Source organism: Lissotriton helveticus, chromosome 6 (assembly GCF_964261635.1).
Source record: "Lissotriton helveticus chromosome 6, aLisHel1.1, whole genome shotgun sequence".
NCBI lineage: Eukaryota > Metazoa > Chordata > Amphibia > Caudata > Salamandridae > Lissotriton > Lissotriton helveticus.
Window position 1 is genome coordinate 2,122,516,898 of NC_136067.1, and position 14,533 is coordinate 2,122,531,430.

At 42.5% G+C, this 14,533-nt stretch overlaps 1 protein-coding gene across 1 annotated transcript in view; it reads right to left on the minus strand.

Annotated features, from left to right (window-relative positions):
• Window positions 1–297: 297 nt before the first annotated feature.
• The window catches only part of LOC144763086 (uncharacterized), a 130,538-nt gene continuing 116,302 nt past the window's right edge, over window positions 298–14,533 (minus strand). The window contains exon 2 of the mRNA XM_078648384.1: window positions 298–2,195. Coding sequence (XP_078504510.1) covers window positions 298–1,824 — 1,527 coding nt within the window. The 5' untranslated portion in view covers window positions 1,825–2,195. The remainder of the gene's footprint in view (window positions 2,196–14,533) is intronic.

The following is a 14,533-nucleotide window of genomic DNA, read 5'->3' on the forward strand; positions in this document are numbered from 1 at the left end:
AACCACAGAGAGAGAAAAAAAAAACGAAACGCTTTTTTTTTTGTGCCAGTACCGTACAGGAGAGTCTCAGAACTCTTCATGAGAGGGTTCAAATAGGGCTCAAAAACGTATGTTGTTTAATGTCAGTCAATCAATGTCACAGCATCAGAGAAGGTCCGGAAGGTGGGGTGAGCTTTTTCCGACTTTTTCCGACTTTACAGCTCCCAATCGGGCTCTGAAAAAATAATCAAGTCTTTTTTTCTTCTCCTCCTTTCAACGACCATCATAAGTCCCCGTTTTTTCCAGGTTTTATCCAACTCAATCATCTTTATGTTCTCGCTGGAGGAAGAATGATGCAGTTTTTCCACTGCATTGTCCCTTGATTTCCCCTGCTCTCACGCATAGCTTATCAGGGGAAGAAAGAGAGAGCTCAGTCTGCGACTGCTCCCATCGACGCCATCTTCGTTCTCCCCCCCCAGTGTGGCTTTTCTGATGTTGTTTCAGATCTGCCTTTCTTATAAATGCTTTGTCACATTCAGTGCATTCATACGGTCTCTCCCCAGTGTGGACTCTCTGATGTTGCATTAGGGTTCCACTTGTAATAAATGATTTGTCGCATTCTGTACATTGATGTGGTTTCTCCCCAGTGTGGATCTTCTGATGTTGTTTTAGCACTCCATTTGTTATAAATGCTTTATCACACTCTGTACATTGATATGGTTTCTCCCCAGTGTGGATTTTCTGATGTCGTCTTAGCTTTGAATTTGTTATAAATGCTTTGTCACATTCAGTGCATTCATACGGTCTTTCCCCAGTGTGGATTTTCTGATGTTCCATTAGGGATCCACTGGCAATAAATGCTTTTTCACACTCTGTACATTGATACGGTCTCTCCCCAATGTGGATTTTTTGATGTTCTTTTAGGTTTCCATTTGTAAAAAATGCTTTGTCACATTCAGTGCATTCATATGCTCTCTCCCCAGTGTGGACTTTCTGATGTTGCTTTAGGGCTTCACTGGCAATAAATGCCTTGTCACAATCTATACATTGATATGGCCTCTCACCAGTGTGGATTTTCTGATGTCGTTTTAGCTTTCCATGTGTCATAAATGCCTTGTCACATACTGTACATTGATATGGTTTCTCGCCAGTGTGGACTTTTTGATGTTGCTTCAGACTTTCATTTGTTTTAAATGCTTTGTCACATTCTGTACATTGATATGGTCTCTCTCTAGTGTGGGTTTTCTGATGAAGCTTCAGCTCTCCATTTGTTTTAAATGCCTTGTCACATTCTGTACATTCATAGGGTTTCTGCCCGGTGTGGACTTTCTGATGTCGCATTAGATGTGGCTTTGTAATATAAGCCTTCTCACATTCAGTACAGTTAAATGGTCTCTCTCCAGTGTGGATTTTCTGATGTTGCTTCAGCTCTCCATATGTTAAAAATGCCTTGTCACATTCTGTACATTCATAGAGTTTCTGCCCGCTGTGGACTTTCTGATGTTGCATTAGATGTGGCTTTCTAATATAAGCCTTCCCACAATCAGTGCAGTAAAATGGTCTCTCTCCAGTATGGATTTTCTGATGTCGCTTCAGCTCTGTGTTTGTTATAAATGCCTTCTCACATTCAGTGCAACTAAATGGTCTCTCTCCAGTGTGGATTTTTTGATGTTGCTTTAGAATCTTCTTCATTCGGAACACTTTATTACATTCTGTGCATTGATATGGTCTCTCCCCGGTGTGGATTTGTTGATGCTCCTTTAGAATCGTCTTCTGTCTGAACACTTTATTACATTTTGTACATTTATATAGTTCCTCTACTATGTGGACATTCTGATGCTTCATTACAGTCAGTCTATCTTTATGCTTTTTCTCCAGTATGAAATTTCTGATGTTGTAGTTACTCTTTCTCTGTCTAATAAATGTTTTGTCACATTCTAGATATCCATACGACTTCTCTGTTGCGTGTTGTTTCTGATTCCAGGTTAGCTATTCCTTGATAATGAGCACCTCAGACTGGCTTCAGTATGTCTGCGTGTTACTTCTTCAATGTTTATCAGCTGGTGCCTAAGAGCCAAGTACAGACCTCATTGGGCAGAGTGATATTTCTGCTGTCGACTTTGGTGAGTCATTAGTCTTCAAGGGAAGAGCTTTCGAGGCACACAAGTGATGTTTAATGCCTTTACCTTTGTTGTTTATCACTGCAATTGTTTCACCTGTTAGATTAAGAAAAAGAAACACTGAATAAGCTGAAATGCAAAGCCCACCAGAAACATCTATTTGCATTTAATGAGAGTTTTAACTATCCATATAAACAAGTGCGCTAAAGAAATTCTAGATTACACTTTCAATGTAAAGATGCAATCAGCTGAGCAAGGGCAGACGATCCGTCTGTGATCCCCTTCTATCAAAGAGTGTAAACTCAAAGAGTAACCAAGACACCAGAGAAGGTTCCTGTTCTGTGAGTCAGACCCTCTCCCCACGACACACTACAATGTTAAATCCATAGCGACAAGAGGCCTCCCTTCTTATCCAGGGAATGCTTCTTATTATCACACGGCATAACAAATAATACACAAAGCATCACAATAACAGTCGGAAACAATAGCAACTGCTGCAAGGGAGTCCTTTATACGATCAGAGACCCAAGGATAGGACCCGGACAGGTAATCTGAGCATCTTCCAGTTAGTGTAACTCCAGAGATCTGAGGCTCTGACCAGAGTGACACAACAAACAGGACATTTACAACCATTTTAAACACACTCAAAGTCAAAAATTCTCACATTTTAAACATATAGGCTTTTCCAACGCTGCACATCATCAGAAAAAAAGAAAGAAAATCAAAAGATGCAATGAGGTGGCTTCTGTTGTATCATTATGTATGTATGGACCATTTTCTCACTTTAGCCTGGTTGAGAGGGACAATGGAAAAGTACATGACAAAAAAACATGGACACACATACACATATATGGAGCCCCACACCCTGGACCAAAAATCCCAGAGTGTTTGGGGGTGGGGGTTGATAGACCTGACATGTTTCCCCAGTTTTTTTGCTTTCTGACCTCCTGGTTTTGACTGTTTTTGCTGGTTTAATGTCTCTGGGCACTGTCTCACTGCTGTTCAGTGTTAAAGTGCAAGTGCTCCTATTGTAAATTGTAATACGGATTGTTGTTTCCATGATTGCTATATTTGATTTACTGGTAAGTCTCAATTAAAGTGCACTCAGAGTGCCAGGGCCTGTAAATCAAATGCAGCTAGTGAGCCTGCAGCACTGATTGTGCAATGTACACGAGAAGCCTTACAAAGGGTCCCAGACCTACCACTGCAGTGTCTGCACACAGTGTTTTACTGCCATGTCAACTTGGCAAGTACACCCACTTGCCAAGCCCTAACCTTCCGTATTATTAAATATAAGTCACCTCTAAGGTAGGCCCAAGTTACCCCTATGGGCAGGATGCAGTGTAGTTGAAAAGGTAGGACATGTACTGGTGTGTGTGACATGTCCTGATAGTGAACTAAAGTGTAATTCAGTTTTCACTGTAGAAAGGCTATCTGTCCCATAGGACAGAATTGGGAATATTGTGCAACATTTTACAAGTATATCTTCCCATTGGGACAATATAGAGAAATTGAGTTTAGTATGCCTGACTGAGAATGTAGAAATGCATCTCACTGTACCTGATAACTCTGCTGATTTCATGTGGGACACGTTGCTGCTGCTTGCCACGGATACCGCAAGCTGAGGGAAAGAACTCCATTGCCCAGGATACCAAGCTGCGCGCTCGCCGCTGACGACATCGCACGAACCAGGAGGCACTTAAGAACTGACGAGGGCTACCCCACGCATGACCTCACTGTACCTTATAACTGCTGATTTCACATGGGACACGTTGCCGCTGCTTGCCACGGATACCGCGAGCTGGGGAAAAGAACTCCATTGCCCAGGATACCAAGAGGCCGTTGGCGACATCGCACGCGCCAGGAGGCACTTAAGAACCGGTGAGGGCTCCTGCAGCGTGGGACGCACACGGGCGTGCCTAGGCCAAGGGCGGGCCCATCTGCGCCTGTCCGCGGCCCGACGAGGCAGGGCATGGCCAACCCCCTTGACTGGGCAGAAACCAACAAGTTCGGTAAGAGAAACTTATTTGCCTGTTGTATAAATTAACATATTGACCAATCATGGGCAAAAGGAAACTACTCATGCAAGGGGGAAAAATGCCCACGAAGAGTGCTCCCATAACGAAGTACCTAAAAAACACTGTGGGCCTTATTAATAGTGAAATCGTTCACATAGAGGAGCAATTGGCAGCAACAAATACAGCACTCAATGCCGCTTTAAAAGGAGACTGCATTAGAAGGTGGATCTGAACCTATAGTACCTGAGTGCAATATGAGAGGTAAGTGTAAGGAGATAGAAACACTCACAGCAAAAGAATCTAACAATGTAAATGCCCATAAGTCTTCTAACCCATGTGTCTTAACTTCATCCCTGGAGATCTCAGTATTAACTAATGATACATTTTCAATATCCCCCCTGGCAACAAAAATGAAACAACCCTTCGTTGCATGGGTTAGATTGTTATACACTGACCCGGTAGCTCAGGTTGTGGCGAATGGACATATTTCGCGAACATTCCCATTAGGGAGGGGCACAAGACAAGGATGCCCCCTCTCGCCGTTGTTGTTTGCGATCTCATTGGAACCCCTTGCAAATCGTATTAGAACCTCACCCTTGTTGAAAGGCATAGGCTGGAAGGAGGGCTGGGAGGACCGGCTGTCGCTTTATGCAGACGATATGCTGGTGTATCTCACAGATCCAGAAAGTGGGGTACCGGCCCTATTACATCTCTGCAATAATCATGGTAGGATATCCGGATATACGTTAAATTGGAGCAAATCGGAACTATATGTTCTGAAGGGACAGGTCCCGGCTCTCGATGCAGACTGCCCTCTGAAGATAGCTGGTTCGTCATTTAAATACTTAGGCATCCAGATTACTAGTGACCCCACAGAATTTATGGACAAGAATCTGGGGCCCCACTTAGAAAGACTCAAGCAAGACGGTAAATTTTGGTCTGGACTACCACTAACGCTCTTAGGTAGGGCTTCTTTATATAAAATGATGGCACTGCCCCGCTTTCTATATGTTCTTGAAAATACACCTTACCCAGTGGCCCCGAGATTCTTTCAAAAAGTTGCAGCATTGATATCTAATCTCCTATGGGGGAACCTCCCAGCGCGCATTGCACAACCCAAATTACATAGAGGATGGTACGACGGAGGTATCGCGCTGCCTAATCTAAAACTGTATTATTGGGCCGCACATCTTAAACCCATCAACCAGTGGCTCCACACTCCACAGACTGAGCCAGCGTTTCAGGCTGATAGGGCACAATTGGGCACAAACAGTTTATTGGCTCCGTTGTACGACCAACGCAAAATGCGCAAACTGGTGGGACCCACCAGACTAACGGTGACGCTATGGCATACAGCGACAACGGCTCTGGGTTGGAAGGGGAAAATAACAGAGCTTACCCCACTGTGGGACTCTCGAGCCTTAGGTAACATGAGGAATAGCCAGGGGTTCTCCCACTGGGACACTATAGGGATATCCACGGTGGGGGATCTCTGGGAGAGGGGAGGGGTGATACCTTTCAATAGATTGAGAGAGCTGTATGACCTGAGTGAAAGGGAGCTCTACAGATACATTCAGATACAACATGCATTACTCGCTGCTCTGCCCCCAAACACAGATCTACCGGAATCGTCCCCGCTGGAAGACTGCCTCCTCACCGATTTTATGATTGAACTCGCACATCTCTCACATACCGTAAAATACTCAACAACTTGCCAGACCCAATGACATCTTTAAAGGAGAAATGGGAGGGTGACACCTGTGAACTGGACGAACATGAGTGGAATGAGGCGACAGCGTCGCCTAAGGAGGTGGGCATCTCCGCACGGCTGCGACTTGCGCAGCTGAAAATATTACATAGGGTGTACTACACAAGAACTATGCTTCACCGCATTCACAGGACACAACACCCTTATTGTCTTCGTGGATGTGGGGAGGAGGGCACATTTTTTCAGACCATATGGGAGTGTCCCCAGGTACAGGAATATTGGGAACAAATACTACGAACAGTCTCACACACACTGGAGATATCATTGCTACCTGAGCCAAAGAGGTGCCTCCTAAAAATATGGGAACCTACTGATCTCTCTAGACATGGTCAACTCTGGGTCACAGTGGGATTGATGGTAGCAAAACGGGATATCGCGCAACGCTGGGGAGTGGCAGAAGTGCCAACCAAGACACAATGGTGCTTGAGGGTGATGGTAACAGAAAGGGCGGTCTACTCCAATCGAGCCTGCCCGGGGAAGTGGAACAAAATCTGGACCAAGTGGAATGTATACAGAGGGGAGATCTGTGATCCCTTGCCGGAGGAAGAACAGGATGTGTCAGATGAGGAAGAGGAGGAGGACTAGTAGTACTAGCGGACTGTAATGGGGTGAAGGACATGGGACACAAGAGTGGCTAATAAGTTACGATATTGCGCAGAAGCGTGGGAGGGAGAGTACAAGGGAACACAGTTGGACAGGATATACTCACATACACAAACGCTCACCTTAGGCAGAATTAGTGGGAACGGGAGGGAAACTGAAGGGGAACATTTAACGAAATGGTCGCATTTGACCGATACCAATCAGTACATGACCGCATTGTGATTCCTGAAGTTTAGTTTGATTTGTTGTTGTTTTTTGAAAAAATGGAAAACTGAAAACCAGTACAGTTTGGGACTATGATGCATGTACTGTACCTTGACACTGCGGCAGTTTCACTGCTATTTAATGAGCCGGCTATTTTTGCAAAGACTTTGAATTGCTGCAATATGTTTAGCAAATTGATATAGTGGCCAGCCCGCGGGGTTGTAGGCGTTCCGCTGTGTAACTTTGAAGGTACAATGAAGGTTTTTGGAAAAAAAAAAAAGGAAACAACCAGTTCTAATTGCTAAAAGCCCAGTGGAGAGGTTGTCAACTAAGTCTACAGCTAAGACCAAAACTAAACCCAAACAAAAAAGGAAGGAATCAACCCTGGGATGAATATAGGGGAATGTAATTTCACAAACCAGAAGCCGCAAGATCTTGAGATTTTATTTAAGAAACTACATAGTAAATTGTACAGTATTGAAAAATGCCTAATGTCTGAAATCAAGTTGTTACAGAAAGATATGGCATTTTTAACAGACACGGTTACTGAAATATTACCCTCTAAATCCACAAGCAAGACGTCCTGCCTCTCTAAGCTAGATAAAAACTTAACGGAAAGTGCAAAAGGAAAACCAGGTCCTGTTATCACAACTGGCATTGCAAATCATAGAGAGACAATCAATATAGCGACACCGAAGGATGTTCTGATAACCCAGTCAATACAATTTACAAGGGTAGACAAAGAAGATATTCCCCACCCTACAAGAGCACCTAAAACTCCGCTCTCAATCAGGAGGAATAGAACTGTTGAAGATGACATTAATACCAAGGGGCCATTGAATCTCCTGCCTCGGGCAACTCCATTCATCATTATCCTAAATAATATCCAGAAACTAGCTGTAAAACCAGAGGCAAATGTACGAGACATTGACAAATCAAGTAGTCCACTGGATTTCTGTAAACACTAATGTCAGGGCAAATATATGATATCAGGACATTATTATGTTAAGGAGAGTTAATTGGGTGGGTAAATCTAGAAAATCATGTCAGGGAGATTGTGTAGTATACATTTTCGAAATAGCAAATTGGTGTGCGAATTGCTGAATGTCTTTTTGAATGATGACAAAGGGTACTGCTCTGATAACGTTGATCACATAATGGCCGTCCCATTGTTTTATTTTTATAGGCTTAATTACAGCAATACCCACGTAAACACGAGATATAATGTTCTGCTAAATATGCCCTTTTATGACATGTATTTACCATTGAGAAGATGCAGTGAAATAGATTGACATAGAAAGGCTAGGGCTGAGCATGCGTCTCTGAATATGGACTTTATTATAAACTATAGGCGGCCAGAATTTGATTTAACAACACAAGTTGAGGAAAATGGCATGGAAGAGCATTTATATAGTATTAGGGATAATGTCCACATTAGTAATCTACCTATTAATTTGGAAAATGTTAATCCAACTGTACCGCCCCATACAGAGGCTTAGGATATGCCCATTAACAGTAATACCAAACACCCACCCACTAGTAACTGCATATACCCCAGTGAGTTTTTAAATATTATGACGTGGAACGTTGCTGGGATCAAAAATAAGATTAGTGATGAGGATTGGTTGAAAATGCTAGATGGTTTAGCTGTCGTACTAATGTAAGAAACATGGTGTACTGAACCCTCTTTTGTAAACGGCTGTCAAACTATTTGCTCTAATACCTGCCCATCTAGGATGGGAAGAGCGAAAGGTGGCTTAGCCACATTAATCAGTCACCTCACCCTTGATTTTAAGGAAAATGTTTATTTTATCACAATATTATCAGCTTTTGTATTTTTACTTTAAAGGAAAACAGGCCACTGTCGTAATACATTTTTATAATAATATTTGTGTTAAAGCAAAGTATAAGTTTATCAAGCTATTAGAAAATGATTTGGATAATTTTTTGAAGAGAGTTGAAGGGGATTATATTTTAAGTTTGGGCAGGTTATTTTAACTGTGTTAAGTGTGCTTTTGAGGTCGGAGAACCCTGTGGGTATTGTGATCATTTTGGCTATAGGATTTCCCACTTTTCCATGATATGTATGGGGAAGCAATTAATAATACAGTGCATAAATATGATCTAGTAGCCGTACAACCTACTACCTTAGATGGTGTAATAAAAACACAAACCTTTGTAGGAACAAGGTCGTCCTCAAACATAGACCACTTTATTGTATCAGCTAAATGTTGTGACCAGGTTGAAAAAAATTCTGATTAATTTTAGTCTTTTTAGTGATTATCACCCCTTGATTGTGTCATTGAGACTAAACTTGACACCAAAAGTACGGGGAAGACAATGGACACTGATATTAACACTCAAGGGAATAATGGAATTTCGATAAAATGGCCGGGTGTGAATCAAGCCACATTCATGGAAAACCTTAAAGGGAAAACCAAAAGAGACTTAGAAAACTGTCTGGATAGTTCTTCCTAGGACTCAGCAATTATAACTGCCTTCTGCAATATTACAACTTTAATTGCATGTGATTTAACAACTAAAGGGAGGAAGAAAGTCTGTGACCTTAACCCTAGAATGTTCAATTATGAATGGGGAATTGAAATTGGCGCTTAAACAAAAGCCAAGAGACATTGTTAGGATTAGCACTGTGAGGAAAGATTACAAAAATACCCTGAAAGAAAGGAAAAGGGAGATCCATGAGCGGGCATGGGAGAAAATAATCCAGGCAGCAGAGTTGAAAGATTCAGTTCTCTTTTGGAAAACAATCAATCACCCCTATGTTAAAGAGAACAATGCAGTAAACATTGATATTGTGGTATCTCCGGAAGATTGGGTATCACATTTCAAGAGTATTTTTAATACAGATGCTGCAAAAAATATTGATAGTAAAAAGGGCAACTTTATATTAATGGAGCCCATCAAATCATTAACAATAACGCCAGAAGAAATTAAATCAGCGCTGCAAAAAAGCACTAATGGCAAAGCTGCGGGCTCGGACGGGGTGCCCATTGATGTTTTTAAGTATAATATGGATTTCTGGATACCAATTTTATTTAATGTTTTTAATGCTACCTTTGGGGCGCATTACCTGCTACTTGGGTTGAAAGTATTATCGTACCCATTTTTAAAAAAAGGCGATAGAGGGAAGGCAAATTGCTACCGCCCAATATCTCTTCTCGATTTCACCTCCAAAGTGATGGGCCGAATAATGTTGGAACGGCTTGAAAACTGGGCCAGTGAGCATAATATTCTAACAGAGGCGCAATATGGTTTCAGAAGAGCTATTGGGACGGTGGAACAATGTCTACATTTAGAGCTAATAATAGGGAAGTATACATTAGCTAAGGAAGTGGTGCTACACCAATGTTTTGTCGATCTCACTAGTGCCTTCGACCTAGTCAACCATCATAAATTATGGCACAAATTGAAAGGGCTAGGGGCCCCTATTGAGATAATTACATGTCTATCCGAGATTTATACACTTTTAACTTCTAGGGTTCGGTTCGGCAAAATGGGGGAATGTACCCCGGATTTCAGAGTTATGCGTAGTATCAGACAGGGATGTGTATTAGCGCCCCTTTTTTTCCCTATTCATTAATAAGGTACACCCCTTTTTACAAAATGTAATCGCAGATACCCCGAAAGCTGGAACACGCCCCACACCAGTATTATTATATGCAGACAATGCTGTCCTAATTTATTGCAAAACACACATGATGATGGACGGAATGTTGCACAATGGCAAAACATTCACCCCCAGTCACAAATCTGAGTTTAATCCATCGTTATTTTGCTCACCAAGCCACCCCAGTTCAGACATGGCCATATGCAAATCAGTCTTGAGCCTGTGCCTCATGGGAACAGTTCAGCCCGAACTGTCAAGCCATGTCTTCCCTGGACCGGAATCAAGCATCCTAGGACCGGTTTCTGACTATCAGCCTTCATCAGCCAGGATAGCTTGACTCCAGTGGCCTAGTGAGATAGGGACCCACGTCTGGGCATACCCTTCCCACATAGGGTGAACAGCAAAACACACAAGATGATGGACGGAATGTTGCACAATGGCAAAACATTCACCCCCAGTCACAGATCTGGGTTTAATACATCGTTATTTTGCTCACCAAGCCACCCCAGTTCAGACATGGCCATATGCTAATCAGTCTTTACCCTGTGCCTCATGGGAACAGTCCAGCCCGAACTGCCAAGCCAAGTCTTCCCTGGACCGGAATCAAGCATCCTAGGACCAGTTTCTGGCTATCAGCCTAATTTATAGGACAGCAAATGGCCTGCAACTCCTAATAGAAAACTTTGCCCTGTACATAACTGATAAAGACTTACAGCTAAATCTAAAGGAAACTTTCGTTATGACATGTGGGATCAATAGACTTAAGAATAGCAAAACCATGTGGTCGAGGTCGTTGTTAATATAGTTCCATCTTTTTCATACTTGGGGATGCTTTTTAATAGAAGTGGCACATTGAACACGCACATGGAATCATGTAAAATTAAATTTTTAAGAATCACAGAGTATTTTTAGATTCTCTGTGAGATTAGGAAATAAACCCATATGAGAAATCCTAGCTCTGTATCAGAGTAAATGTGTCTCAGGGGTCTGTTATGGGGCTGCGATCGGGGGGAGAGCTAACACCGACTCCCTGAAAATACATTTTTAAAAAGATTGCTGGCAGTCTCAAGAGCAACAGCAAATTATATAGTTCATAAAGAATTGTCGGTACCATATTTAAGCGACATGATAAATATGGCTGGCCTCACTTTTTGGCAAGGGATATGGGCCAAAGAAATAACAAAATTTACTAAAGATTTAATAATGGATTGTTTAACCCTTTACCTTAGCAGGAAAACACCATGCCTGTAGCACATTTCAGATCTCCCAATACGTTGTAAAGTCAATATTGACATAAAGAACCCTATATTTATTCAGGAGTTCAGTAAAAGTGACCTGAAGTTGAGATATTTAAATGTCATAGAAAATAAAAGAGAAAGGGCTGCCATCCAAAAACACAATGCCGTTTCTTACCGTGAACGACCGCTCATGATGGGCCTACACTTATATTTATATTTAACATTGGTAAGAAATATCCAACACAGATTCTATCTAACTAGGTTAAGGGTGGGTACATTACACCTTTTAGTAGCATTTCCGAGAATGGAAAAGTTGTGTTAAAAATTACCAAACGGCCCATGTGACAGAAAATCCTCATAATCTAATTATAAATATGCTTTTAATTTTGTATGTAGCCTGGAAAATCATTAACTCTGTTATTTGATTTGTACAACTTTCAAATAGAAAAAGAAAGGATTATTCATACCTGGATGTATTGTTACATGAAAATCTGGATGACAACCTTTAGTTTTTTACTAAACCATTTACCCTGACAAGATATGGCAATTCACACTTTATGTACCTTTATGCACTTATAAGCTTTTGCACTTTACATCTGGATGTACTGTTCCCTGAATAGCCTGTAGTGTAAAATGTGATTTGTCTCCATTCTTTCACGTTTATTCCATAAAGGCATCTTGATAATATGCAGCATTTTGCACTTTATGTACTTTTTATGCACTTATAAGCATTAGCACTTTATACTTAAACGAACTGTTTTCTGCATAGCTTGTAGTGTAAAACCTGACTTGCCTTCATTCTTTTTTGTTTGTTTTTATAACAGCATTATGCACTTTATGTATTTTATATGTATTCGTATGTTGTTCCCACCACCTTTTAGCTTGATGAATCATAAACTGTCATTTTCTTTTTATAATCTTAATCATGATGTATTGTAGGAATGTTTTTCTTGATTAATATGCTTTTATGGGGGTTTTACTTGAACCGAATAAAGCTGATTTTGACTTTGGCATCTTTTAGTAAAGATGATTTTTATGTTCTGTGTTTGAAAATACCACTTTTAGAAAGTAGGTATTTTCTTGCTTAGCCATCCCATATACCTCTGCTGAATTGGGGACTGACTGTCTGGTTTTGGAGTGACAGGGACTGGGGATGTGCATTCTCTTCAGACAGACATTGGTTGGGGTGGGGGGGGGAATCGAGGTGGGTCCTGCCTTTCCTGTATGAGTCAGGACTGTGCTGAATGGACCTCCGCCGCATTTACAGTAGTGGGAGGAGAGTTCCTTGCACTTGAATGGGCCTGGTCTGCCTTGGACAATGCTGTCTTACCATCCTGCTGGGAAGCTGGGCCAGAGAGGACAGAATTGGTTTGGACTAAGCACAGTCACTCTCTGCCTAAGAGAACAAAGAGAAATGCAGTACAAACATTGCGGCCCAAACCCCAGAACTTTAGAACTCGCTTGTATCAAGGAAACTGCCAAGAAGAGGAGCTGGGAGAACTGCTAGGAGGAGTATTGCCCTGTTGCTGTGTTGTTGCTTTGCTGGGTTGACCTGTAGTTGCTGTTTCTGCCTTGGGCAGTGAAAGGACTGGACTGAACTTTCTTTACTTGTTGCTGAGTATCTCCAAGGGCTTGAAATAGAGCCTACATCCTGTTCACGAAGTCTCAGGGACAGCAAAGACTTTACTTACCTCTGGGTACCACCTCTGGAACAGGTGCCACAGAGGGGGAATGCAGCTGACACCATCACTGACACCGCTGCGAACTCAGTGTCCTGAAGGCACCACAGAGGGCAATGCCGCACTTTGCACCACCAACCTGGTGTCACCGCAATGACTACCGCTGCCGCCACCGAGCCACTGCTTGCACTGGGACCTGTGGGCACCGTACTATGCACCGCCTTGCTTCACTCTGCAACCCTGGTCTCACCGATGTCGCTGCCCGCGAATCCTGCGACCGCACCGTGGTTTGGGGGCACCGTTGGTAAGTTACACGATGCACTGCCCTGTCCCACACTGCAGTCTGGGAAGCCCGACACCAGCTCCCATCAAATGGGCCTGTGGCTCGCACCATGATCTGTCAGCACCTCCACGAGCACCGCCTCACTCCGCACCGCAGCCCTGGTCTCACCAACGCAGCTGGATGACTGACTCAGAGCCGTTGCCTGCACCGCGACTTGAGGGCACCGCACGCCGCACCGCTGCAATTCTCACTGCAACGGTTGCCATGACCGGCCCGCACAGACACAATTAGTTTATTCAATAAATAGAGCTGGAGTTTGTGTTTGAAAAACAATATTATATGTGTGGTGGATGGACATCAAAACTAACAACAGCTGGCTAAGAAACCTTTTGTACAGCGAAGGAACCGCTGTGATGAATGTTCCTTTCAAAATACAGAGCGAACCGATGGTCAGCTGTTATCTCTATATAGGATCAACTACTGCCTGTTAGGGTGGGGGTTAAGAAAAGTTTTGTACGGCCTGCACGGACACCATTAGTTTATTCAATAAATAGAGCTGGAGTTTGTGTTTGAAAAAGAATATTATATGTGTGGTGGATGGACATCAAAACTAACAACAGCTGGCTAAGAAACCGTTTGTACAGCGAAGGAACCGCTGTGATGAATGTTCCTTTTAACACACAGAGCTGACCGCCGGTCCGCTGTCATCTCTATGTAGGATGAACAACTGCCTGTCAGGATGGCAAGCGTTAAGTCCTCCACCATCGTGACACAAGGTAGCCCGTCCTCAATAGTCTAACAGTAAACATCTAATTTTTTTAACAAATATTAAGATCTTATAACCAAAAGCAAATCATGTCTTCATTTTAAACATTTTTATCTTTTTCAGTGAATTTCTGTGGCTCTTTAAAAATGTGTCTGAGGTTTGTGAACTCTAGTCAAGCATTTGCAAACTCTTGCCTTGTGCTGGTCCCTTGCCCAACCTTCCATGGGATTCACAAAACTGCAGAAGG